Here is a 25,903-nt window from a genome sequence, read left to right as displayed (position 1 = left end):
CCCCCCCCCCCCCCCCCCCCCGAGTGCTGGGATCATAGTCATTTACTGGTCCACCTTTTGGGTCTTAAATCATTCAGATGTGAGGTAGATAAAATTGGGGTGCACTCACCAAGGAACAGAGGGGTGGTTGCTCATCTCAGCACTTAGCCATGAGCACCGCTGCCCTTTGGTGCAGAAGACCTGGAAGTCTGGAGGCATCCCTCTTCATCTCTCTGGCCTGAACTCCCTTTTCTCTGTGTGTTGGGTTTCTATTCCTTCCATCCTTTAGGCCCACCTATATGACCCTCCTTGACTGGAGGGTTCCACTCTCCACTGAACTTCCCCATTCATAACTGTCCCCCAAGTCCCAAGGGCTGGACATGAAGTTCAGTGATTGTCTTGATGTGGTGTGATGTTGAGTAAGCATCTGTAACCTGTCTCTGAAGTCAGTCTTTTTTTTTTTTTTTTTTTTTGTAAGATGGAGACAGTCACAATACTCATAGCCTTATTGCCTCATAAACCTGAGAGAAAAATATTCAAAGAGGGTCATTTTGGCCCCAAAGCTCAGAAGATCAGCTCACTGGGGTTAGAATCTGACAGCTGGCTGTCTGAAGAGACCCTGGAAAGTCTTGGGCCATGTGACAGCTGCCTTTTTATATTAGCCCTGGACCCTCAGGACTTCAGTGTTTAAGCTATGGCTGTGGACTGCCAGCTTCCTCAGGCCTGGCTGAGAGTTCTTTTTGAGTGGTCAAGAAACCTATAAAACTGCTTATTTTTCCCAGAGGTACAGCTGACATGTATTGGCTTGGGTCTTCTGCTTGCACCCTTTGCAGGCTTGTTCCTCTCTGCTCACTGCTGCCTCTACCACAGACACAGAAAGGAGGCCATGTTTTGGTCTTGGGCTCCCCTTCCCTGCAAAACACTTGTGAAGAAAGGTGCTTGAGAAGGGTTGATTGAACAGCTTGCTGATGGCCCAGGTCTCTTGCTGTCTTTGCAGATCGAGTTGAGGACTGTGTGGCGGGCTCTCCTTAGTATGGCCAATGAAGAAGATGACCCAGTCATACAGGAGGTAACTGCTGCTGTCAACAATCTGTTGGACCACAGGCCATGGGACCAAGTCTCTTCCATGTGTCCATAGGCTAGTCTAGTAGGGCCTGTTGATGGTCTAGGGACCCTAGACCTTGCTCTTGCCTCTGTTGTTCCCTAGATACCTGTGTGGTCGACTTTCTCTTTGAGAACCCTGACCTAGCGGCCACTGATTTTGAGACCTCATCTGGTGTGCCTAGATTCAGCTTGTTTGCTCTCTGCCCCACTCTCTGCAAAGCCAGCTGCAGGGCTAGACGCTGAAAAGATGCTGGTGACTGAAAGATTGGTGGCTCCCATGCCTGGGCCTGCCAGGGTGTGTCATTCAGTAGTCATTCACTCCGTTCACTGTGTACCAGGGCCAATGATGTAACAGCAACCAGGCTGTGCACTTGACTATAGGCAGCTTCTGGATACAAACTGTGGGCAGGCAGGTTGCAGACTCCTCACAGAAGGACAGAGTTGTTTATTGTCATTCTTACCCTCAGAACCCTTCCAGCCCAGGCCCTGTATATGCCCCTGGCCTCCTTAGGTGTATCTGGAACCCACCTTATGCCTCATCCCTAGACCATCCCTAGACAGGCAGTAACTCCTTTCTCGTTGGATACTACTTACTAAGTTTTTAGATTTGAGTTATTTAAATACACTTAAGCTGTAGTTCCCGTAAAGAAAGTAAGTCACCACAGAGAGAACTGCAGACAGCACAGAGGGAGCCCACTCTGTAGCCAGGCAGCCCTGGCTTGCTTCTGTTCAAGTGGTGACCCAGCTGAGTTCCTAAGGATGAGTGAGTTGTCACAGACACCTGCGAAGGACATCCCAGGTAGAGGAAAGTGCATGTGCAAAGGCCCATGGGCAGGAGTGAACACTATGTGCAAAGCCTGGGAGCCAGGAGTGTGGGGTGAAGAAAAAAGGAGATAGGTTGCATAGAGCCATGCAGACCTTCTTAAAACAGGGTGACCTGCAAGTGCTAGAGTGGCAAGGTGGGGGAAAGCAGAGAAGAAACACAAGGAGGTGGAAGTGACCCTTCTTCATCTCCCCGAAAGCTCTTTCCCTGGCTTGAGGAGGCATCCCAATCTTGGTGCCTGGGCATGTGTGTTCTTTCCAGCTTTTGTCTTGGTTCTCTGGCAGCTGTAGGGAGGGAGTCCTGGATGTGCCTGACTGGGAGACCTGGCCTGGTTACCTCTGCTTAGTATGAGCTGACCATTTTCCTCTTCCCGAGCTGCTGCTCTGAGCCACTGATCCTATCTGAGTGACTGGGCCTGCTCTAATTGTCTTTTCCCATTGTTCCCAGATTGATGTGTACTTGGCCAAAAGTCTGGCAGAGAAGCTGTATCTCTTTCAGGTAATGATGGGACTTGCAGGTAAGGGGAAAGCCAATGTTGGGGGTGTGGTGGAGCTGGGCAGGAAGCATGGCGGAGATCACCTGCTCAGATGGGCGAGCAGGGCAACATGTGGGATGCAGCTGGGCTGCTGTACCAGACCAGCCAGTTCCAGCTCCATCAAGACTCGGCTTCCAGCCCCTGAGCAGATACCTCATCCCTGTGCCTCAGGTTTCAGATAGTCACACTCCAATCTCAGAGATCCTGACAGGGTCATGGCTCCACATGGCAGTGCTTAGGCCACTGCCTGGGGAACAGTTAGTGCTGACGGGGACCCCTGCTGCTGGGTGGAGCTCCTGCTTCCAGAGCATCCTGGGTCTGTGCAAGCCTTGGGCCTGTTCCTGTGTGCCCCAAGTTGTTAGCCTTCCACTGTATTGAACATGTATTGAGCACCAACTATTTTCCATCACTGTTTAATCCCATGATGTGCCTGTGATGGTGGTCACTATACTTTTACATGAGCTTTACTGGAATACAGTTCATACACCATACTTTTCCACATTTAAATGAACCATGCTTGAGATTGTAACCTTTTTGGGGCTGTGCAGCCAGCACCACACTCTATTTTAGTACATTTTTGTCCTTCTGAAAGAAATCTCAGCACTGACCCCATTCTCACCTTGAGCCCTAGGCAACCATTAACTTTGGACTTGCCTGTTTGGGATCTCTCGTGTGGGCTTTAGTGCCAGCCTCTTTTTTTTTTTTTTTTAAATATCTGTGGGGCTGGAGAGGTGGCTCAGTGAGTGAAATAACTGCTGTGCAAGTTCAAAGACCTGAACTTGCTCCCCAGAACCCACCTCAAAAACTGGGTCTGGTGCTGTGTGGTTGCATATGGTTGTGTGTAGTTAGTCCCAGGACTGGGGAGGCAGAGACATGTGGATACCTGGGATTTACTGACCAACCAGCGTAGTCTACTTAGTGAGCACCAGGCCAGTGAGAGAGACTTTCAAAAAGCAAGTGGATGGCTCCTGAGGAGTGCCCAAGGTTGTCCTCTGGCCTCAGGTACACATACAGCCAAACATATAAGGGTACCCATTGAGGATGCAGTACAGTTTGATCACCAATCAGTTGGTGGGCATTTGGGTTGTCTACACTTTGGCTACTCTCTTGAATAATGCTCTCTGGACATTTGTATACACAGTGTTTTTGTATAAGCCTGTGTTTTCACTTCCTGAATGCACATCTGGAGTAGAATGGTGGGATCATACTACATTAAGCTTTTTGAGAACCTATTGGACTCTTGTACCATTTTACATTCTTCGTATAAGGTGGTTATTAGGAGCACTTTGATTCTGTGTTGAACATGAGAGAATGAGATGGAGGCTTCTGGGCTCTGCAGAGAGGGCCTGGGTCAGGTGGCAGGGGCAGCAGCAGCACCTGTGCACGGCAGAGGCTGTCTGTTCCTCAGGGTTACCTGCATCCTTGACTGGCTCCATGTGTGCTGAGCTCCGCTGTTGCTGTCTTTGTTCACACATGGCAGCTTTGGGAGGGGAGAACTCGGGAATACGTGGCAGAGTCAGTACCATAGCCAGGATCTGTAGCTCACTACCAGCCTTAGCCAGGAGTTGGATGACTTCAGAGCTCTGGACCTCAGCACAGACACAGCCAGGGCTTTGTGAGCTATTGTGGGAGGGTATATCTCACCCAGTGCTGGGTTTTCCACAGGCTCAGCTTGTGCTCCAGGCTGTTCTCCCACCAAAGCTTACCCCTGCTTCAGCGGAAAGAAGTAGTGCTGGTGTTGCTACTGAATAGTTTTTAGGAAGTGACCACTTACTTCCTAGGCTAAATGTGGCTGACCTGAAATGGCTTCGAAAGTGGAGCTGCAGCCCAAGCTGCTGTACTCCATCAAGTGCGCTGCAGAGGCTGTTGGATATTAGGCATTGATGGCTTGAACTGAGGATTCAGGGGACCATTTTGGGGCTCATTCATTCGCAGTTTCCATGGGAGAGGAGAAAGTATTTCTGTGGGGACTCATATGGAAAGGTGCTATGTGTTCAAGAGCCAAGACTAGGTTTTCAGAGGAGGCTTAAGAGGGCAAGCCATTTACATGAAAGTAGCCTCACACAGGAGGGACCCACCTTCCTGACCCCTTTCCAGAGGGGGTGTGTGGAAAGTATAGGTACATTGCTTGCTAAGAGAGAATGGGGCCACAAATTCCTGTGGCCAGTGTCCAGATCAGCTTCTAGAAGTCTTAGGCCGGCTTTGTTTTTCTTCTTGTCCTCCTCTTGTCACATTTCTCACCCCAGTGGCTTTCTGAGCGACAGTGGGCCCCTACTACTCTTAATTCCCACAGCCCTGCTTTCAAGCTTCTAGGTGTCAATGGGCTCAGCCATGACCCTTGAAAGACAAAAGCGTTGTAAAGTAGTCCAACAGCAGGAGGCTCAGAGGACCCATTGTCATCAGACTACAGGTGAAAGCTGTAGGGGGTATTGGCTTGATAGAGCAGATCTGGGTACTCTGGTTTCTGTTAGGGGGTAGTGTGGATGGGGATGGCCATTGATTAGTCCTTCACTGGAACCATTGATGGCCTCCTCTAGTTTGTGCTGGGCAGGGTGGACTGATGGATGCCTTTCTGTCTCTAGTACCCTGTTCGTCCAGCTTCGATGACCTATGATGACATTCCACATCTCTCAGCCAAGATCAAGCCCAAGCAGCAGAAGGTAGGGCTGTCCACCAAGTGGAAGTGGAGTGCAGAGAGTAAAAGGAGGTTAAAGGGGGCTAAGGGAAGCAAGAAGACAGATACTTTGGGGACCAGAAGCCGAGAGAAGGAGCACTGGAAGGATTGGGGTAACAGCAGTGTGTAGGTCTTAAGCAGAGGCTGGAAAGCTTTTCCAGAAAGCAGAGGCAGCGCCCAGCAGAATCGGGCTCAGGGGTGGTTGGAAGGTAGGCTGAGGGTTCCTGGGTGTTCAGGTATGGGTGTGGGTTAGTTTGCAGCAGACTGAGTAGAGGGAGATCCTGTATCCATACGGGATGGGGTGAAGAGGCAAGGAGAAGCTGAGACAAATTCCCCATCTGTAGGAGTTGTGGCTCTCAATCCCTAGTCACAGGGAGATGCTGTTCCAGGATTGCTGACATTGGACGTGATATCTTAGTTTCAGAATTTCTTTCTGATTTTGGGGTATAGAGGAGTAGGGGACAAACAAGATTGTGTCTGTACCCTAAAAGACACTGTGACATTTCTGTTGGAAATGTCATTGGTGCCCTCTTGTGTGGATTGCAACCCAGGGGCCCATTGGGAGGGACACTGGTCAGTCTTGCTTCTGCGTAGGGACCTAGTTGGAAGTGTTCCTGGGTGCTGTGGCATGGCACCTTCCAAGTTAGATGGAACTTTGTACCTCCAGGTAGAGCTTGAGATGGCCATTGACACCATGAATCCCAACTACTGCCGCAGCAAAGGGGAGCAGATTGCACTGAACGTGGATGGTGCTTGTGCTGACGAGACGAGCACATATTCCTCGTGAGTCTGCCCCTAGGGTTCTACTGCAGGGAAAGGGTAAAGAGGAGTCTCCAGCGGCCTCAGGCATTGGGCCCTTTCTGTCCTGCTATCAGGATCCCCAATATGTCGGGTCTCTGCATTTAACTAAGTGTGTTATGGGCCTGCCTTCACTTGGCTTGTCCTGCCAAGTGCTTCTAAGCTGCAGGGGCCACTGGCTTCTGGAGCTCTTGTCCGTCACTCATCTCTTGATCCACAAAGCTATGGGTTTTCTCATCCTTTAGACCAAGCTAGTGTACACTGGAGTAAGTTTGGGATGCGTGGGGCTGGCCAGCCTCTCTGGAGCATCCTGGCACTGACTCTGGTGCTCCTTGTGCTCCCAGGAAGCTGATGGATAAGCAGACCTTCTGCTCCTCCCAGACCACCAGCAACACGGCTCGTTACGCAGCTGCACTCTACAGGCAAGGTACCTGGGGCTGGCTATCCCCTGGGAGAGCACATGGTGGGCTGGGCCTGCAACCTCACCCAGTCTGGGTTTCTCCAGCTATATATATGGTCTTGGCCGCTACTGAACACTAAACCATGCCGGATCAGGGCAGCATGGAAATGACACATTATGGAGTCAGGGCACTGTGAAGAGGACTTTGCCAGGCACTTCCAACTTGATAGTGCTGGAGCTTCAAGTCCAATTGCTCCTGGGAACACATATGCAGCATAGCATGGTATTGGGGACAGGTGGCAGAATTTTGTTCTTTTAAGTGCATGGTACTTAGATCCCAACAGTTGTATTCAAACATGGGCAGCATCTACTGACGACAAATGAAAATATGACCACGTACATCTTCGGACACAAATGTTCATTAGGCCTTTATTCATGAGAGCTAAAGAGTGGAAACAATCCAGAGCCCGCCAAGGTTGTCTGCATAAACAGTGTGGCATATCCACACAACAACCTTATCTGGTCATGAAGGAATGAACCCCTGGTGTATGTATACTTCCGCCTGGATGAGCCTTATAAACTCATGGAAGGAACCGGGCTCTTCAGAAGACTGCACACAGCCAGGTGTGAGAGTGCCCACTGTTAATCTCAGCATGCCATTAATCCATTGCTTTGGAGGCAGGTACAGATGGATCTCTGAGTTCTAGGACAGCCTAGTCTACATGTGCCTGGCACGTGTAGAGAGACCCTGTCTCAAAAAAAAAAAAAGATTGCATACTACATGCTTTAGTGTTCTTTCCTACTGTGATAAAACACTTCAACAAAAGCAACTGAGGGGAGAAAAGCTTTATCTGATTCACAGTTCCAGGTTACAGACCATCATAGGAAGTCCAAGCAGCAGGAAGTAATCCCTCCACATCCACAGTCCAGATGAGAGCAATGAGCGTATGCATGCTAGTGCTCAGCTTGCTTTCTCCGCCCCGCCCACAGTGGGTGGGCCTTCATTAGCCAAGAGGGTGCTCCACAGACATGCCCCCAGGCTAACGTAATCTAGACAGTCCCTCACCGAGACTCCTTTTCCTGGGTGCTGTCAGGTTGACAGAACTAGCCAGCGTGCCACATGATCCCACTTAATGAACTGCAGAGTAAGCAAATCTGTAGTCGTAGAGCTGATTGGTGGTCCCCAAGGGCAAAGAAAGGGTGATATGGGGAGTGACAGGTTCTTTTGGGGGTGCTGAAAATGTGCCAAAATTGAGAGTGGCATAGTGGCCAAAATTCTGAGACTCTTAATCTGTATCAAGTTGTGAGCTTCAGATGGGTGCGTGTCTAGTGTCTGTCAGAGCCCACTCAGCACATCTGTCAGATGCTCTAAGTAGTTACTGCATTCAGCATTTGGATGTGGCTCAGAGGTCCAAAAAAAGAGTCAAATGCTCACCTTTAGTCCCAGCACTTGGGAGGCAGAGGCAGGTAGATCTCTGTGAGTTTGAGGCCAGCCTCTTCTATTTGGTAAATTCTAGGGATTCTGTCTAAAAAAAAGAGAGAGAGAGAGAGTCATGGCCCATAGTTATTATGTCTTGTTCTGAGCCATATCTCAAGAACTGTATCTCCCCCACCCCTTTTTATATTTTGAGATGGGGTTTCTCTGTAGTGCTGGCTGTCCTGGAACTCTCTTTGTAGAGCAGACTGGCTCAGATTCACAGAGATCCGCCTGTCCCTGCCTTCCAAGTGCTGTGATTAAAGGTGTGCTCTAGCATTGCCTAGCTACTTTCCTGTTTTTAATTTTTTTTAGATTTATGTGTGACTATTTTGTCTACATGTGTATATGTGTATTGTGTGCATGCCTGGTGCCTGAGGAGGCCAGAAGAGGGCATTGGATTCCCTGAAGTTGGAGTTATGGATGGTTGTGAGCTGCCTTGTGGGTGCTGGGAACCAGACTTGGGCCCTCTTCAAGAGCAACAAGTGCTCTTAACTACTGATCCATCTCTCTAGCCCTGGAAGCTATGATTCTTGCAGCCAGAGACAAATCATAGTTAGAGACCAGACTGTCCTCTAATGGACTTCCGTAGGGCTCTGGCAACAGCAGTGTGGCAGAGGCCCATGGGGAAAAGTGGGTGAGTTGCTCATGGTAGATAGAAGGAGCGGCAGGGGTGAGGAGAGGAGACCTGAGTGGGCAGGGAGGGGCATGAGTGCTGGGGAGTGGGGGGGAGGTAAGTCTCAAGGAAGTGTCTTTGAGCAGAGTTAGGCTCCTGCTTTGGGGTATGCTTGTTGTGCCTAGTTGGAAATAGCTCCTTGTTTGGTGCTCCTGATGAGGCTAGTTTGGGACTGGAGTAGGATGGGTAGTTTAACCATGGGTGTGGGCTTCTTGGTGATTCCTTTGACAAGCTTTGGCTCATAGAGGCATGTTCAAGCTCTTCTTCTTTGCCAGGTGAGCTCCACCTGACGCCTTTACATGGCATCCTACAGCTTCGGCCCAGCTTCTCCTACCTGGATAAAGCAGATGCCAAGCACCGAGAGAGGGAGGCAGCCAATGAAGGTGAGCCTGCTGACAGTCTGTGGTCTGGACGGGCCAACTTGGACCCAAGAAAAAGGTCGGATTGTAGGATGCTTACTGGCACCCCAGGTCCCTACCTACTAAATGCCAGTATCCCTAACCCAGCATTTGGGACAACCAAAACAAATGTCTTCTCAGATTGCCAGACATCACCTATGGGTTAAACTGCCCCAGTTGAGGCCACTGCCCAAAGACCACAGCCCCCTTGCTTAGCCTTCCTGAGGGAGGGTTGTGTGGGGGCAGAATGAGCAGTCCCAGTAGAGGCTGTACTGACAGCTTGCTTTGTAGCAGGGGACTCTTCTCAGGACGAGGCAGAAGAAGACGTTAAGCAGATCACGGTGAGCTCTGGCCCTGGGCAGGAGGGAGCAGCATGGATGGCAAAAGACAGCAAGTGGTGCTGGGTCTGAGCAGAAAGGACTTCCCCGTCCTTGGGAATAACAGATGCAGAGTTCATTGAGCTCCCTTGTCTACTGCCTGGAGGGAGTAACCTGCCTGCTTCCTGGCCTGGCTCCTGTTGTAGACGGGAGAACCTTGTCCTGGGTGATAGCTGGGATCCTGGGGTGTGGCAGGATTGTCTGGGAACGGGAAGGCAAAGCCCAGGAGCCCCAGTGATGTCACACAGGCTCAGAGTCTCATATTGATGGCCTGTGTGGTTCTGCCTCTGTAATGTTGCAGAAGGGTTGTTGCCAGGCTAAGAAGTTTGATTTTAAGATTTGAATATTAGCCTTCTACTTTGGATGTATGAGGTCACTCCTATTGGTGTGTTATTTGTGATGTGGTTTACCATAAGCACTGAAAGAAAAACACTGTACAGTAATGCTGCAGCTGGCACAGAAATGACTAGACTTTGCACACTCTGGTGGAGTGTCCTCTCCTCAAGTGATGTGGCAGAGGCTTAGGCTTCAGAGGTTTGTTCTGTTCTCAGCAGCTTGTTGGGTAGCCTTAAAACCTCCTGTACCCTCCTGGGTGACTACTCTCAAAGGTATGCTTTGGCACTCCTGTGGCCCACCCAGAAAGCTCTTGTCTAGGGCAGACAGAAGCAAGAAAACACCACTCCCAGCTTGCATTGGCAGCTCACAGGCTGGATTTCAGTAGCAAAGTGTGGGCTGGGGGCTATGGTCTGGCAAGGTCTGTGTGGTCCACAGACCTAAGGCTGTGACCTTTCACCTCTTTACAGGTGCGGTTCTCCAGGCCAGAGTCAGAGCAGGCCCGCCAGCGCCGCGTGCAGTCCTATGAGTTCCTGCAGAAGAAGCATGCAGAGGAACCTTGGGTCCACCTACATTACTACGGCGTGAGGGTGAGCCAGAGTGTGATGCCTGGAAGCTGCCTGCTCACCTTTAGCTTCACAGTGTGTATGGCTGCTTTGCCGTACCATAGAGAGCATGGAGTCCTGTGAGCAGTTTGCATCTTGTCCACATCTCACTTAGCGCATGTCACATAGCGTGGGAAGCAGACAGCTACTGTTTCCAATTTAGGGGTTTAGCCCCCTACACTGTGCATGCAGTGGAGCTGGTGTTTGCTTAGAGTTTTTCATGCACCATGGATGCTGACCGCAGGCTACACACTTCATCTGGGGTCATACTGGAGAATCTGCTGTCTGTCACATACTCTCAGATTCCTGTCTACCTGCCCAAGGGAGTTTTAATATATCCAGTTTCCAGAATTTTGCAACATAGTGCCTGCCACTACACTAGCTAAAGGAAGCAATTGAACATTAGCTCCCAGGTGCTTGGACTAAAGCTCCCTGATCTTTGGGGGAAGGACCAACTGAAAGCTTCCAGGAAGAGAAAATAGTATCAGGAGAGCCTTAGGTTCATGGTCAGACTAGCAGATACTCTACAGCTTGTTCCAGGGTCGCCTTGGGAAGATGCCCTTTTTTTCTTAGTTTCCTTGTCTGTGAAATAGGAATAGTAAGAGCCTTGTAGAGTTAGTTACTGTGTGAATGAGCATTGGTGCAGAGCCTGGCACATGGCAGGTGCGTGGTGAATACTAGCTCGCTTTTAGTCCTTGCTGGTGTTTCTGCACTATAGATGGAGCACTGGGGCTGGAGTCCTAGAGCCAGGGGGGTGGATGATTGAGACCACATTGCAGAGGCTTTGTGGATGCTGTGCTCCAGTGCATGTGGGCCTGTGGCTGGCTTTGGAGCAGGACAGTGAGTGGCTGGAGTGGGACGTGATCTGTCTTGCCTTTTCCTCACAGGATAGCCGCTCAGAGCATGAGCGCCAGTACCTGCTGTGCCAGGGGTCCAGCGGGGTGGAGAACACGGAACTCGTCAAGTCACCCAGGTGGGACTGGCTAGAGGCTCTGGGAGAGGCAGTTTTGGGACCGTGGCCCCTTCTGCATGTAGGCAGGGTGAAGGAGGGACATTGCCCCTGGGGAGATCCCAGGAGAGTGGCCTGGCATAGGTGATCCTCATGTTCTGTGAGGCTGTTGTCTAGGAGCTGGGAACTGCTGGGGCCCGGGAGGCTGGGCGTTGGCTTACACTGTCCCAGGTTTCAACCTGGCTGCGGTCTATGTTTGCATATAGGGGTGAGGCAGAGTCCACAGAGCCTCTGACACCCCTCCAACCCCACCCCTTACAGCGAATACCTCATGATGCTCATGCCACCCAGCCTGGAGGAGGAGAAGTGAGTAAGGGGCTGTTGCGGTCAACTCTCCACTGCCCCCCATCTCCTACCGGCCTCTAACTGCTCAACCCTGCTTCTGACAGGGACAAGCCGGTGGCTCCCAGCAATGTCCTGTCCATGGCCCAGCTGCGCACCTTGCCCCTGGCTGATCAGATTAAGGTCCTGATGAAGAACGGTGAGTGCTGCTCTCTGCGTCCAGGGCCAAAGCCCCTGCTCCCCAGAGTCTGCCCAGCCTGGAAGCTCCATTCTTGTCTGGGTGGTAATGCACCACTGTGTCAAGTCACCCAGGTACGACTGGCCCTCCAGGTGGGCTTCTGTGCTTTCTTGCCAGCTCCTTGCCATAGGAACCTAGACAAGTCACCCTGAGCTTTGGTCTGCCTTTGAAAGACTAGTGTGGGGTCCGGCAGTGGTGGTGCATGCTTCTAATCCCAGCACTTGGGAGGCAGAGGCAGGCGGATCTCTGAGTGTGAGGCAGCCTGGTCTATACAGTGTGTCCAGAACAGCCAAGGGCTACATAGAGAAACCTGTCTGAAAAAAACCTAAAAACTAAAATAAAAACATTAAAGAAAAAAATACTAGTGTGAGTTCCCGGACACTGAAGAGCCTGCGTACAGTCTTACATGGGATGTGAAGTAGGAGTGTGTCTTCGTGCCTTGCTGGACTAGCTCCTTTTTCTTTCAGAGGTGCAGAGCCTTTGGGGGCTGAGTCTCAAGCTCTGGGCTCCCCTGAGAAGTCTTAGGCCCAGATATAGCTAGGGGTTCCCTGCCTTACCTAGGCTTCTGTAGAGGACAGTGGACTCTAGATCTTCCCTGAGGCATCACAAGTGGCCTGGATTCAAATCATGGCTCTGCTTTTTCTAACTAACTGAATGTGAGGGAATTTTCAGATCTTTCTGGGCCTAGTGATAGAATCTTTTTAGCTTTCCACGTAGATCCTCAAGTTTGTTCTTTGAGACACAGGCCTCCAGGCATACAGTCCACTACCTGCTATGATTGCTGCTGGTGCCATTGTTACTACTCGGGTGCCTATGAGTAATGGTGGCTGGGAGCTTGTGCTCTACAAACACTTGTGGGGAAGATAGACCACTGAGTTGTGTCCCTTGTCTGCCTACCTCAGTGAAAGTCATGCCTTTCGCCAATCTCATGAGCCTCCTGGGCCCCTCTGTGGACTCTGTGGCTGTTCTGCGTGGCATCCAGAAGGTGGCGATGTTAGTCCAAGGAAACTGGGTGGTAAAAAGGTAAGCTGTTGGGAGTCTAAACTGAATGTTGTTGATGTTCTGCCTTGTTGCATTTTATGTTTCCAGGACTCTGTTTCCATTCCGTTTTTTGTTTTTTTGTTTTGTTTTTTTCACACTAATTTGGGAGTTAGTCTCTTGACTCTTTTTTTGGTTCTCCTATAGTTTCAGTGCATCTGTGACATCGGTTGCACATCAGTTGCTTTTTACTCTCTTCCTAGACAGCTCCAAATCTTAGAATATTTTAGCTATTCACTTCCCACATGTAAATTTTAACTGTGTCTATATTTTCAGGCACAATTCACAAGACTTTAATCCAGTTAGCGTTCTTAGGCTCACTTACGTCTGCCTTTTTTATGTCTATAAATTTTTAAAAATTTATTGGTACATCGGTGTTTTGTCTGTATGTTATCTGTGTGAGGGTGTTGGATCCTACAGACAGTTGTGAGCTGCCATGTGGGTGCTGGGAATTGAACCCAGGTCCTCTGGAAGAGCAGCCAGTCTTAACTACTGAGCCATCCCTCCAGTTCCACATGTGTGCGCCTTGTGTCATATTTTTATTCCAGGGTACTTCTGAATTCACATCTGGGGTAACTTCATTCTGCCTAAAGAGTGCTGTAGTGTTTAACACAGATCTGCAGTGGTAGCTTTCCTCAGGTTTTAGGTTAGTGGTTATTCTCTGTGTATGTGGTGTACTTAGGGGTGTGTGTGTGTGTGTGTGTGTGTGTGTGTGTAGGCCTAGTGTTGAGGTCGTGTCTGTCTCGGCTGCTCTCTGTTTATTGATGCAGCATCTCTTGCTGAACCTGGAGTCCCCAGTTTCGTTAGTTTAGCCAGCCAGCTTGCCATGGGGCTCTGTTGTCTGCCTCCCAAGTGCTGAGATAATAGGGTGCCACTCTTAATTATGTGTAGCTGTGTATGTGGGTAGTTGTGAGTGAGTGCAGGTGCCCTTGGCTAGAGGAGTCAGATCACTCTGGAGTTGGGAATTACAGATGGTTGTACAACAGCTACCTGCTGTGGGTGCTAGGAAACCAACTTGAGGCCTCTGCTAGAGCAGTGAGCATGCTCTTCCCTGCTGAGCCATCTTTCTGGCTTCCTGCCTGGCTTTTTATGTGGGGTCTAAGGATCCAAACCATGGCCCCTGTGCTTGGGCAGCAAGTGCTGTATCATCTGAGTCATCTTCCCAGCCTGGCGTCGTTACGTTTTGACGTTAGTTGTTACTGAAAAGTCCACTGCCAGCCTAATTCTTGTTCTTTGATGGTAATCTCTGATCTCTGTTTTCCTCTGGCTGGTTTGAAGCATTTCTCTTTGTTTTGGCTTTCCATTGTTGCATTAAGAAGTGTCTAAATGTGGTTTTCTTTTTACATTGCCTGTTGGGGTTCAGGTCATGACTTCATGGCTCAGTTTTCAGTACCTTCCTTTCTCTGGTTCTTCCATCAGTTCTGAGGGAGGAGAAAGAGCCTGTTAGCCCCTTAAGTTCCTAGCTCTCAGGATGATGCCTGGAACACACCAAGCCAACCGTGGTAATGCATACTTTAATTAGAATGAAATGGTGTCAGTGGGGCGTGGTGGCTAATTAGAATGAAATGGTGTCAGTGGGGCGTGGTGGCACATGCCTATCATCCCAGCACTCAGGGAGGCAGAGGGAGCAGATCTCTGTGAGCTTGAAGCCAGCCTAGGGATACACAGGACAGCCAAGGATACACAGAGAAACCCTGTCTCGAAAACCTTAAAAAAAAAAAAAATGAATGAAATGGCGTTATAGTAAATACATTAATAGATGGCTTCCCTTTGAACAGTGTAGTGTGAAGTGAATGATATAAAATTAAATAGCTCTAAAATTCAAAACAGTTCATTGCATTAAGCCTGTCAGGTTGTCAACCTGGTGATGAAGTTATTCCTCTTATTGCCACATGGTGGTGCCCTTTGCTGGTAAATATACATTGCTGTTGGCTTAGTTTTCTTTTTTTGTTTTTGTTTGTTTGTTTGTTTGTTTGTTTTTTGACACAGGGTTTCTCTGTGTAGCCTTGACTATCCTGGACTCACTTTGCATACCAGGCTGGCCTCAAACTCACAGTAATCCGCCTGCCTCTCTCTCCCTGAGTGCTGGGATTAAAGGCGTGTGCCACCACACCCAGCTCTACCTAGTTTTCTTTAGGGAAGAGTTTTATCGTGACACATTGCTTGTTAAATGTGAGGGTGAGTACTATTTGTATTTATACTGTGAACAAGTAGAAGCGAAGAGGGGCTGTCGCATCCCACACACCTCAAGACACTGACCAAGAGAGGTTGGCCCACGATTTGTAGTTCACAAGGTACCTGAAGAGCTGGGTTTGAATGTGAACTCTGAATCTGCCTGGCCTCTACCTGCGTTGTTTGTGTTCTTGGGGTTCTAGCTGTTGAGGTGTGGCTTTTCTCATCAGCTTGGGTGTCCTACAAATTGCAAGGGTTTCTGTAAGCCTTCTCTTGGGTGTTGAGGCTAAACTGTGTGTGAGTCATGATCTTTCCAGCCAGGTCTATCTTTGTGTCTATGTGAGATTTAAAAAACAAAACCCTCACTTTGATTCAAAATAAGTCTTACTGTGTGTTCTATGCTATGTGCTACACCATTCAGCGTCCCTCTCTGTCCTCAAAGCACAAGGGTCCCCAATACGTGCCTGACAAGGTTCAGTTCACAGTGGGCGTCTCTGTGTGGCAGCCAAGAACTCTTTGCCAGGTGTGTGTCCACGGAGTTTAACCTCGGAGTCTGAGTTGCTCAGGCCTGGCTGGTGTGAGGAAAGGGCCTCTAGCAGATGAGTCGTAAAGCTGGCCAGGGCTATGCGGCTGGAGGTAGAGTGGGAGTCCTGTTGTAGGGACTCTGCCTGTTCTCGTGCCTCCGGGCCTTTACCCTGAGGCCCTGAGCCTCCGCACAGTAATTTCATGCTCCAGAGCAGGCAGGTCCAGCCTCTAACAGCTAACACATTCCTTCAGGCGGCAGGGAAGGCCTTGCAGCTTGCTTTGGCACTAGTTTCTCTTAAAGCCACAGACATTTTACCCGTGGTTTCAGAGTCTTCTCAAGAGTCCTGGATCCTTGAGGTCCCAAGCTTATATGTCTTTGAGTCCCTAACTCCTCCTTGGGGTTGGGCCAGTATGTGCTATGTTGAGTTGGGAAGAGGGCTGCAGAGCCTGGCCTGTTGCCTGCTGCCTGGACTGGCTCTGTGAACTTGGAAAGTAGGCTGTGGTGGTGGACAGACCGGGGCTGACCAGCTACCTCCCCTTGATTTGCCAGTGACATCCTGTATCCCAAGGATTCCTCCAGCCCGCACAGTGGTATGCCTGCTGAGGTGCTCTGCAGAGGCCGAGACTTTGTGGTAAGTACCCAGGTGCAGGCCACAGGGCTGAGTGTGGAGGGATGGAGTCCAGCAGGGAGGTCTGTGAGCAGCCTCACTGTGGGGCTCCACTTGGTGCTCTTGTCTCCTCTGGGCATTCTGGGCTGATAGGCCCCTCCTGGCCTTCCAGAGGGCTCTGCTTATCCTGTGTGTGGGGCTCATGTTCATTACAAAGCTCACCTCGGTTGCAGATGTAACTTAAATCAGGATTTTACCATAAATTAGGCATTCAGTTGTCCTGAGTGATTATGACCACCTGGCAACATTGGATCTGTAGTTCTGCACAGCACCTACTTTGGATGGGACCAATAGTTCCCTTTCACTGTCATCTGGCACTTCTGCCTTGCTAGTGTCTGGGGTTTGTGACTTCAGAGCTAGCTTTTCCCTCATTCCTCTTACCCTGCCCTGATCCTGGATCTCTGGAATCTGCATTGCCCGTGAACCCTTGGCATTTACACTTTGAATTTGCTGAACTGTAGCTGCTTAGAGCTGTTGATGTTGGCTATTGTGCTCTGCACAGGCTTGTTATGAAGGGAACCAGCCCTCAGGTTGTTTGAAGACAGCTGCATTTGCGCTTCTGATTAGATAGTGTCAGCTTTTGCAGGAAGTCAGTGTTGAGGAGCCTCAGGAGTCTGTTTGATCTGGGAGAGCAGAATGCTGCTCCCACCTAGCCTCATTCACTCATGTACAAGTGCCCTTTGCTCTTGGCTGCTTCTCTACGTGGGCACATGCAATTGGGTTAGAGCCTGCAGGATCTGTGTAAGATGTGCTACTGAGTCCTCTTGGCTCTCAGTCATTTATTCTTCCATCTCCTGGGTAGGTCAGGAACATGTTAGTTGATGAGGCAATGAGAAGGCTGGAGGGAACCTGAGCCTCTGGGAAACCATGCCAGCTACCAGCAGCTGCCACAGTGGAATGTCGTCATGCATGGGGCAGCACCTTGTTGCTGAATCGTCATGATACTCTTAGAAGGCCCTGGGGATGGGCAAGGCTGTCTCCATTGAACACTGTTTTGGATGGAAGGAGGTGGCACAGCCAGCCTGGAGGGGAGAACACATCTGTAAAGGCAGAAAGTGGTATAGGTGAAGAGGCTCCCCAAGGCACATACTAAGAGTAGGTAGGGCAGGAGTGCCATTTTGGTCTGCCACCCAGGCTTTGAACCACCTTCACCACCTTCACCCCGGCCTCTTACTGCCTCCTAGAATATGATGCTTTTCTTTCTCAGATGTGGAAGTTCACACAGAGCCGATGGGTGGTAAGGAAGGAGGTGGCAGCAGTGACCAAAGTAAGTGGTGTTCTTCATGACCCTAGCCCTAGGGCTTGCTGTAGGAGGGAGCCCGAGGCTGGCAATGACTCAAACACACTCCTCCTCTCCTCCCCATCAGCTCTGCGCTGAGGATGTGAAGGACTTTCTGGAGCACATGGCTGTGGTGAGGATCAACAAAGGCTGGGAGTTCTTACTGCCTTACGACCTGGAGTTTATCAAAAAGCATCCAGATGTGGTCCAGCGGCAGCACATGCTGTGGTCAGGCATCCAGGCCAAGTAAGGGCTGGTGGGGTAGCTTGAAGAGGTGTAGGTGGCCCTGCCTGCCTCCTAGGAGCAGCACAGTTAGGCTGCATCTGGGCAGTGAGGGACACTTGGGGGTGGCGCTGTGTGCACTGCTTTCCACAAAGATAATCATTGCTAAAGGAACCCAAGTCCTCCCAAGCACAGGGCTGATGCAGCCACCCCCACTGCTTGTCAGAGAAAAGAGCCACATAGTTTAGCAAGAAAGACAGATGGTTGCTGTCTTCACGCTGGCTCTGGGCTCTGACTAGGGGTTTGTGTGCACTGAGGGCTTGCCGGGGAGAAGGCCTGGCTAAACCCTTTATGCAGTGTTTTGGTGACCCAGTGTCCTGGGCTTAGGGGCTTGTTCCTGTGGCGAGGCAGACAGTACAACATATAGGTTAGAGTTTAAAGGGTTTGTTCTTTTTTTCAGATTAGAAAAAGTCTATAATCTCGTAAAAGAGACCATGCCAAAGAAGCCGGATGGACAATCAGGTGTGTGTGGCTTCAGGCTGGGTAGGCTCCCAACTTGGTCCCTGGCCCAGAAGGGGTCCTTCTTGGGATCAGCCCCAGAAAAGGGCCATGCTTCTTTCAAAGCTCACCCTCTCTGTGCTGTCCTCCCTTCTACCTCTACCCCTCTACCAAGTTAGCCTAGCGTTTGTCTAGCAGGATAGCCTCGGTGGCCCCTACTCCCACCCCAGGGAGGTACTGTGTCCTTCAGGGCAGAGTGGATTCTGAGCCCTGGCAGAGCTGCTGGTGGTATGGTAGGAGCTGCTGGGTTTACAGCAGGGCTCTGTATGTAATTCTGTGCCCAGTTTGCTGCTTCCCTCAGTGTTAGATGGCAAAGTTCCACTTGAGCAAGGAAGGGTGGAAGACAACACTTGGTTCCTTGCTACAGCAGCTGTCTGGTGTCCCTTGCTCTCTGTCTCCATGCTTTGGCTGTTTGGGACTTGTGACCTAAACCATACTGCCTGTCCACACAGGGCCTGCTGGTCTGGTGTCTGGAGAACAGCGGGTCCAAACAGCCAAAACTAAGGCCCAGCAGAACCATGCCTTCCTGGAACGGGAGCTGCAGCGCCGGAAGGAGCAGATGCGGGCAGCTGCCGTCCTGCCCAGTGTGCAGATAAAGGAGGAACCCCTGAGCGAGGAGGAAGCAGATGGGGAACAGCTGGAGGCCGAGGAGGAGGAGCCCATGGACACTGCACCCAGCAGTTGCCTCAGCACCAAGTTGGCCAACGGGCTGCCTGCTGGACGGGCAGCGGATGGGGACAGCCTAAATGGGCACCCAATTCCAGGCTGTGCCAGCAACCCAGTGGCCCGGGAACTGAAGGCTTTCGTGGAAGCCACCTTTCAGAGACAGTTTGTGCTCACACTGAGCGAACTCAAGCGCCTCTTCAACCTGCACCTGGCGGGCCTGCCCCCGGGCCACACACTCTTCAGCGGCATCTCAGACCGAATGCTACAGGATACGGTGCTGGCCGCTGGCTGCAAGCAGATACTGGTGCCTGTAAGTAAAGCCTGTGTCTGCCAGGACAGGCAAACAAGGTCACTCGGCCCTTCAGGAGGGCTGCTGGGCGGTCTGCAGCTTCCCGGGAATCAAGCAAGGGGAGAAGTCTGTGTCCTTGACTCCAGCTGTCTCTCTTGGGCACAGTGGCTGTGAGGCTGCATGGATAGGGTGTACGTTGTGCTCATCAGATGGCTGTGTCAGCTCTCGGGGCTCCCTGTCCTCATCTGAAGCAGGTGTGTTGGTTTTTCTACCACAGGAAAGTAAGCTATCTAAGGGCCTTAGCCACTGTCAAGGCTTCAGAAAACATAAGTCTTTACCTGGTTGGTCTTTAGTCCCTAGGACGTGAGTGGTACCAGTAGAGTTTGAACTTAAGTCTGGAGGCTCTGTCTGTTCTGCTTTCACATGGGGAAGCCATGGCTTCTGCTTTCAGGCCAGTTGACCAAATAAGCTGTGGACTCTGCACATTTCAGTTGCTAGGCATGGGGGTGGTAGAATGAGCTGCCTACTTCAGTTATTTCCTGCCGATGGAGTGGGCTCCACAGTGAGGCAGGAGACTGACCTCTGGCTGGAAAGGAGTGCCTGGCTACAGTCTGAGGGAAGTTGGTATGGCTCTTTCCTAGGCTCTACCCATCCTGGGAAACAAATTGGATAGGGATGTTGGGGTTTGGCCGTGCTGACTTACGAATGGGGAGTATGCCAGGCACCAGGCTCACAAGAACCTGTGGCCTAGGATGATGCTTAGGCCAAGGCCCTTGCCTCTATGTAAGGAACAGTTCCTGTGGCCTCTGCTGGCAGAGCTTTCTTGCTGAGGTCTGCATTAGAAGGTGCTGAGATTGGGTTCCTGGCCATCCCAAATGGGGTCATTTTTCTGCAGGCCTACTTTTCTGTGTGCTGGGCAAGAGAAGGGCACTAGCCTGCTGCTGGTGAGTTTGCCTGGGCTGTCTGCATGGACAGAGGGTGAGGGGACTGCTATGGATCCGCTGCTCTTTCTGCCCACCGCAGAACCTGCTCTGGCCATGTTCCTTCCTCTTGGAAGTGCTGGCACCTGGAGGACACTGGCCCTGTATAGAGCAATTTGACCCAGGGACCATATTCATAGCATGTCCAAGAAAAAAAAAGGCCTTGGATCATTCTGCCTTCTAATTTTTCACACAAAGGAGATAAGACTTAGGGAGAGTGAGTAGACTTGTAGACTCAAGTTTGGCTCATGTTTACTGCTGTGAGCTAAGTAGCTGTAGACAGCGAACAGCTCTGAACCTGCTTATCCTTTTGGTAAATGGGCAGGGCAGCCCCTCAGGTGAGATCATATCAAGTCCTGTGTCAGGCTTTATGTGCTACTGAGCACTAGGGTCAAGTACAGGATAGAGCCTGGAGCCAGCAATTCTGGCTTCTTCCCTGACCTCTTCCTTTTCAGGTACCAGGACTGTCAAATGAAACAAGTGTCATGAAAGACTTGGGAGTCTTCCAACATCTTGCTGTAGCCACACTTCTTATGCTATCCTTGTGGGACTTCCTAAGAGAAGGGGAGACTTTAGAACATGAGCCCACACATGAGCTCAGGGCAGCATTGCGCTAATGCCACCCCAAATACCTGTTGTTGCACAGCCATCCAGAGCCCCTCACTAGCACCAGTGAGGAGGCTTGGACCACTTTCCTACGACTGGGCTGCAGGCTAGGTGGGCTGAAGTGGGCAGGGAAGCAGGTTCCTAAGACCGAGAAATGACCAGTTCATGCTTGGGCCAGTTTCCCCCACAGACTGCTGCTTCCCCTGATGAGCAGAAGGTATTTGCCCTCTGGGAGTCTGGAGACATGAGTGACCAGGTGAGGTGCCTTTTTTTTTCTTTTGCCATCTTTCTTTCTCAAGAGTAGGAGTCTTGTAAGGTTGAGGCCTTTAGTAGCTAGGGATCTGGAGTAGTTTGACAGGACAGGTCAAGTTTTTCAACCCCCAATCCATGGCCCCCGAGACAAGCAGGATGTGCCAGTGGTTTGAACCTGAACTTGAGGGTCTGCTGTATTGAGCAGAATCATCTTTGAAATGAAGACTAGTTTTCAGGAGTATGGTAGCCTCACTGTGAGGTTCTGTAGAGCTTCCATAGAGATGCCAGGTAGGCTTGCAAACTATGTGCAGAGATGGCTCTCAGTGGCCCCCGACAGCAGGCTTTATTAGCTGTCTCAGACCTGGACTTCAGGTTGTTTTGTCCTGTGTCCTCTCCAGTGTTTGTGTAGTTGCAGCCCTGTGAGCTGAGGTCCAAGTGCCTTTAAATCAGGAACTTGCCTGGACCCCAAGGATTAAAATTTATTGTTTTAGTAGAAGTGCCAATTAGGCTGTGACAAGGAGTGAACCCTGCTGCAGGCTCTTTTCCTCTTACCTGCAGAACAAGAGTGGGTGTGAGGCCTAGCTCTCACAGGACTCCTGAAAGGACCTATGCTCTTGCCCAGGAACTTCAGGCTTCCTACATAGCAGTAAATTAAGTTCGATTTAAAATCAAATCAGGACCAAAAAAACTGCGGAAGCGAATTCCAGTTCTGCCCGGCCCACTTGTACTCCTCATAGGCCATCATTTGCAGCTGTAGCAGACCTGTGGACTTAGCGTCATCTAGCACGTAGATGGCTGGGGCTGGAGTTGGCTCTTTCCTCTCCTTCCACTATGGGAGGCTTAGAGATCAACCCAGGTGTTGAGGCACCGTCACTTCCTGCTCACAGGCTCATCTCCTCTTTGCACTGTTTTGAACCCTTGAGACCAGCTGTGGCACCTGTGGCGTGTGGCCCTCGGAAGCCTGTCACTGCTTCTCCATGTGCCTGGCTCTTCCTTGTAACTAGAATCTCAGTTTCTCTTCATGTGTACCAGCCTCTGGTAGGGCAGAGTTGTCTTTCATCTGCTCATGGCTAAAAATGGTTTTCCTTTTCTGCCGTCAAGGGCTGCTGGTAATAACAGAACTACAATTTTACAGGGCAGATCATTTCCCCAGTAGATGGAGGGTTATCTCAACCATTTCAGAGTTGAAATTCAGTGGCTTTCTTCTTGTGTGGTCTTTGTTGTTCCCTTAACAAACTGTAGAGGCTATTATTATTATTATTATTATTATTATTATTATTATTATTATTTATTATAAGTACATTAATGAAACTTCTATGCATTCTGAATTCTTTGTTTTACTAGACAGTTGGGCTCTTAGAGAATCCTGTAGGCTGATTTATCTTTTCCTATCCTTACAGAAATTTTGAGATTTTAAACATGCTGGAAGTTGTCTTTACCCATTTTTTTAGACAAGAGTTTTTCCCTCTAGCCCATGCTGGCCTTGAAGTCATGCTGATCCCCTTCCTCAGTAGGGATTATGGGTGAGAGTCACAACCCTTAGCGGTCTTTTTCGTTAAAAACTTTGTATTGGGGAAGATCTCATCTCTCATCCATGCTGTTTAATTTCTCAGAATTTAATGCATTTCCCAGTTTCCTGGATTCAGTGTTATGCTTATGTATGAAGACTCTGAACCAGAACCACACAAACCTGATGCCTTTTCCCCACCCAGTTTAAACTGGCTGCTCTGCCTCTTTAATTCTTATATGTCCAAACTGTTTATCCTGGGTTCCTTCACTGCAGTCTGGAACAAATGGGCCAGACTTGCTAATCTTTAACCAGAAGTGCCAAGCCACAGGCTTTTAATTAGATACTGCAAGGTGGGGCTACGGCCATCATTTTGGGTCTTTTGTTTGGGATAATTCACATTTGGGATACTATTTCTCATATTAATTAGCACTTTTTTAAAATTAAAGCATCGACAGGTTTTGCTTGAAATATTTTCTAAAAATTACCGAGTACGCCGGAACATGATCCAGGCCCGGATGACTCAAGAATGTGGAGAAGAGCTAAGCAAACAGGAGGTGGATAAAGTGCTAAAGGTATATGCATTGTGCTTCTGCCCTCACCCAGGGCATCTTAGGCTTGAGCTCTGACCTGTCTTTTTAAGGACACTCGTGTGTGGAAAAAGGACTTGTGTCTGGTACCTTTATTCCTGCTCTGTGTATAGTAAATCATGACAGCTCGACCCCCAGTTCCCAAATCTGATGGCCATCAACTGGTAATGACTATGACCAGCATTGGTATGCTGTCAAGAAAGTGAACATTTTCACAGAGTTTGGGTTGGGGTAGGTGTGGGGAGGCGTGGATCATCTTTATTCAGTAGAAGACAGGTGTAGACTAGAATCCTGTGTCCTGTGAATCTTGTACCACTGCCAGTACAATTTAGTTTTTTTATTTTTTAATTTTAAAAGGAGTATTGCCTGGCAGTAGTGGCATACTTAATCCTAGCACTCAGGAAGCAGAGGTAGAGGCAGGCGGATCTCTGAGTTTGAGGCCAACCTGATCTACAGAATGACTGCTGTGTAAGGAAGCCATCTTTAAAAATCACAGAAAACAAAAAGTACTTCTGATCTGTGGTACATTTGTAGAAATGGAGCACAGAAAGCCACTGACACATTCCTCTAGATGTAAGTGATGTGCCTTATTAATTCCTCTTGTCTTGGTCAGCTTGGGAAGTATTTATTTTCTGTTTCTGCAGCAGATCTATATTTATAATACTTATTAAGATATCCCTGAGGAATGGTGGCTCAAAACCCTTCAGGGACAAAAGTGTCTTCACAGCTGCATAATTGGCAGTTTTTTATTTGTGTTAATCATAAATCAGATTGTGATAGCAAGAACTAGTTTTCCTGCTAAAATCTGCCCTTACCCTGTTTTCTTAATTCCTAGGACTGTTGTGTAAGCTATGGTGGCATGTGGTACCTTAAGGGAACAGTACAATCTTGACAACAGTAGCAAACCACTAACTCAACGAATCCAAGCCCAGGGAAGGATGGCAGAGCCAGAAGTAGTCTCGACTTGCCTCAAGACAGAGCAAGAGGATCTGCCCACCTCGTGGCCTGTGGCTCTGCCTGGCCCAGAGGACAGAGGGGCTCATACCCGGCCAGTGGCAGGGTCAGCGTAAGTGAGATTGCTCCCAGCCGAGACCAACCGGGCCTTCTTTGCAGTACAATTTGAAATTCCTGATGTATTTTGCTTATTTGGTTTCATTCTCATAATAAAGAGAGTGTACACTGACATGGGCAGGATTATGAAAATCATGGTTTAATATTTTCCTCTTTTAAATGAATGCCAACAAAGTTAAAGTTATGTTTACAAGATGAAGAGAACCTTAAGGTTTTTAATATTTAAAATGCCTAGAAGCCAATAATTAGTCTTAGAGTTTCTCTCTGCTAAGACTTCTGCCAATTTTATTAAACCAAATTGAATATTTTACTCTTGGGTTTCTGAGGCCATTTTACCTTTTACAACAGCCTACTTTCTGTAGCAATCTCAACTGTTTACACGAACCATAGCAAAACATAAGATCAACTCCATCTTCTCCTAATGTTCGCATAAAGGTGCAAACTGAACCAGGTAAGTGTGGAACCAGTGTGTAAGCAAGGTTATCAACTCTTTGATGTAAAAAAAAAATTTTTTTTGTATATTTTTAAAATAAATGCTAACACTAAACTGGCATCATGGTGCTGCTGTCCTCAAATAGTTGCAGGAAGAAAAGTGCTCTCAAAGCATTAAAAGTACTAACGAGAGAAGGGAGTCCATGATGCCATCACACCAGTTCATGACTCCACTTGTTGCTCACCGTGACGGTGCGAGCTGGTCTGATAGAATGCTTGCAGTTCTGAAGACTGGTCTGTTCACTCAGTCAGGCTACCAACATATAGGTACAACCACTGAGTGGTCCTAGCTGTGTTGCAGACATGGAAGCAAAAGAAAAGAAGGATGGAGAGTGAACATAAACTTAAGGAGGGAGGGGAGTAAGGGGCAGACTCCTTCCTTGGGAATGTGAGAGCTGCTTAATTTTTAAGGTTTTAGTGTTTACATTAAAATAGTTTAAAAATAAATATTAATGTAATTTAGACCAAAATATTTTAAATCAAAATGTAATAAAAGTATTTTTTTTTGTACTAAATCTTCAGAATGTGTATTTTATACTTCTAAACCCCCTCAGGGCTGTGATTTACATGCTGAGTTGCCACATTTAGCTGTGGTGAAAATGCTGGACATTATAGCCCTAGAAGATGGGGGAAAGGTGAGCTAGGCTGGACGAGATGTGACTTTTTGCTGCAGCCCATAGTATGCAGCGTCATCACTGCTGGCTTAGGGTTGAAATGATGCTCTGTTCTCTTCTCTCTTCTATAGAAAATGAACTATCAGATACTCTACTCTAATTCAGTAAGATAGCAATCAGGAGGGCTGGAGAGATGGCTCAGAGGTTAAGAGCACTGGCTATTCTTCCAAAGGTCCTGAGTTCAATTCCCAGCAAACAAATGGTGGTTGATAACCATCTATAGTGAGATCTGGTGCTGTCTTTTGTTATGCAGGCACACATTCAGGCATAACACTGTAAAATAATAAACAAATCTTTTTTAAAAAGATATCAATCAGGGATGTACTCAGTCAAATAGGCATTTGTTAATAACAAAGAATTAAAACACAATTCCAAAAGCTAAGCGAACCTAAGATAGGAAAGATGGAATGCTAAAGAAAAGATGCAGTCTAGATGATGACATCATAGCACTTTCCAGCTCTCATCTCCTTCCTTCCACAGAAACATCAATTTGATTAACTATCCATATACCAAAACACTTCACAGATCTTAGCATCCGCATGTGGCCAATATAAAGTAATAAAGAGGAAGGTAGTTTTATAGTACACATCTATTAACCGCAGTCTGTGA

General features: G+C 49.0%; 1 protein-coding gene across 1 annotated transcript in view; it reads left to right on the top strand.

Moving 5' to 3' along the window:
- Positions 1-24,681, top strand: part of Polr3e (RNA polymerase III subunit E) — a 33,213-nt gene extending 8,532 nt beyond the window's left edge. The window contains exons 2-21 of the mRNA XM_055627512.1: positions 977-1,048; positions 2,354-2,404; positions 5,024-5,101; positions 5,783-5,898; positions 6,258-6,340; positions 8,739-8,846; positions 9,153-9,202; positions 10,042-10,161; positions 11,064-11,149; positions 11,447-11,491; positions 11,575-11,666; positions 12,608-12,728; positions 15,991-16,072; positions 17,316-17,375; positions 17,476-17,633; positions 18,070-18,131; positions 18,620-19,143; positions 20,887-20,964; positions 22,917-23,042; positions 23,893-24,681. Of these exons, the coding sequence (XP_055483487.1) occupies positions 1,013-1,048; positions 2,354-2,404; positions 5,024-5,101; positions 5,783-5,898; positions 6,258-6,340; positions 8,739-8,846; positions 9,153-9,202; positions 10,042-10,161; positions 11,064-11,149; positions 11,447-11,491; positions 11,575-11,666; positions 12,608-12,728; positions 15,991-16,072; positions 17,316-17,375; positions 17,476-17,633; positions 18,070-18,131; positions 18,620-19,143; positions 20,887-20,964; positions 22,917-23,042; positions 23,893-23,949 (2,133 nt within the window). The 5' untranslated portion in view covers positions 977-1,012 and the 3' untranslated portion in view covers positions 23,950-24,681. The remainder of the gene's footprint in view (positions 1-976; positions 1,049-2,353; positions 2,405-5,023; positions 5,102-5,782; positions 5,899-6,257; positions 6,341-8,738; positions 8,847-9,152; positions 9,203-10,041; positions 10,162-11,063; positions 11,150-11,446; positions 11,492-11,574; positions 11,667-12,607; positions 12,729-15,990; positions 16,073-17,315; positions 17,376-17,475; positions 17,634-18,069; positions 18,132-18,619; positions 19,144-20,886; positions 20,965-22,916; positions 23,043-23,892) is intronic.
- The last annotated feature ends 1,222 nt before the right edge of the window (positions 24,682-25,903 follow it).

The sequence above is a fragment of the Psammomys obesus genome, unplaced genomic scaffold (assembly GCF_907164565.1).
Source record: "Psammomys obesus unplaced genomic scaffold, mPsaObe1.curated_primary_1811, whole genome shotgun sequence".
NCBI classification, from domain to species: domain Eukaryota; kingdom Metazoa; phylum Chordata; class Mammalia; order Rodentia; family Muridae; genus Psammomys; species Psammomys obesus.
This window is presented reverse-complemented; position numbering and strand designations above follow the sequence as displayed.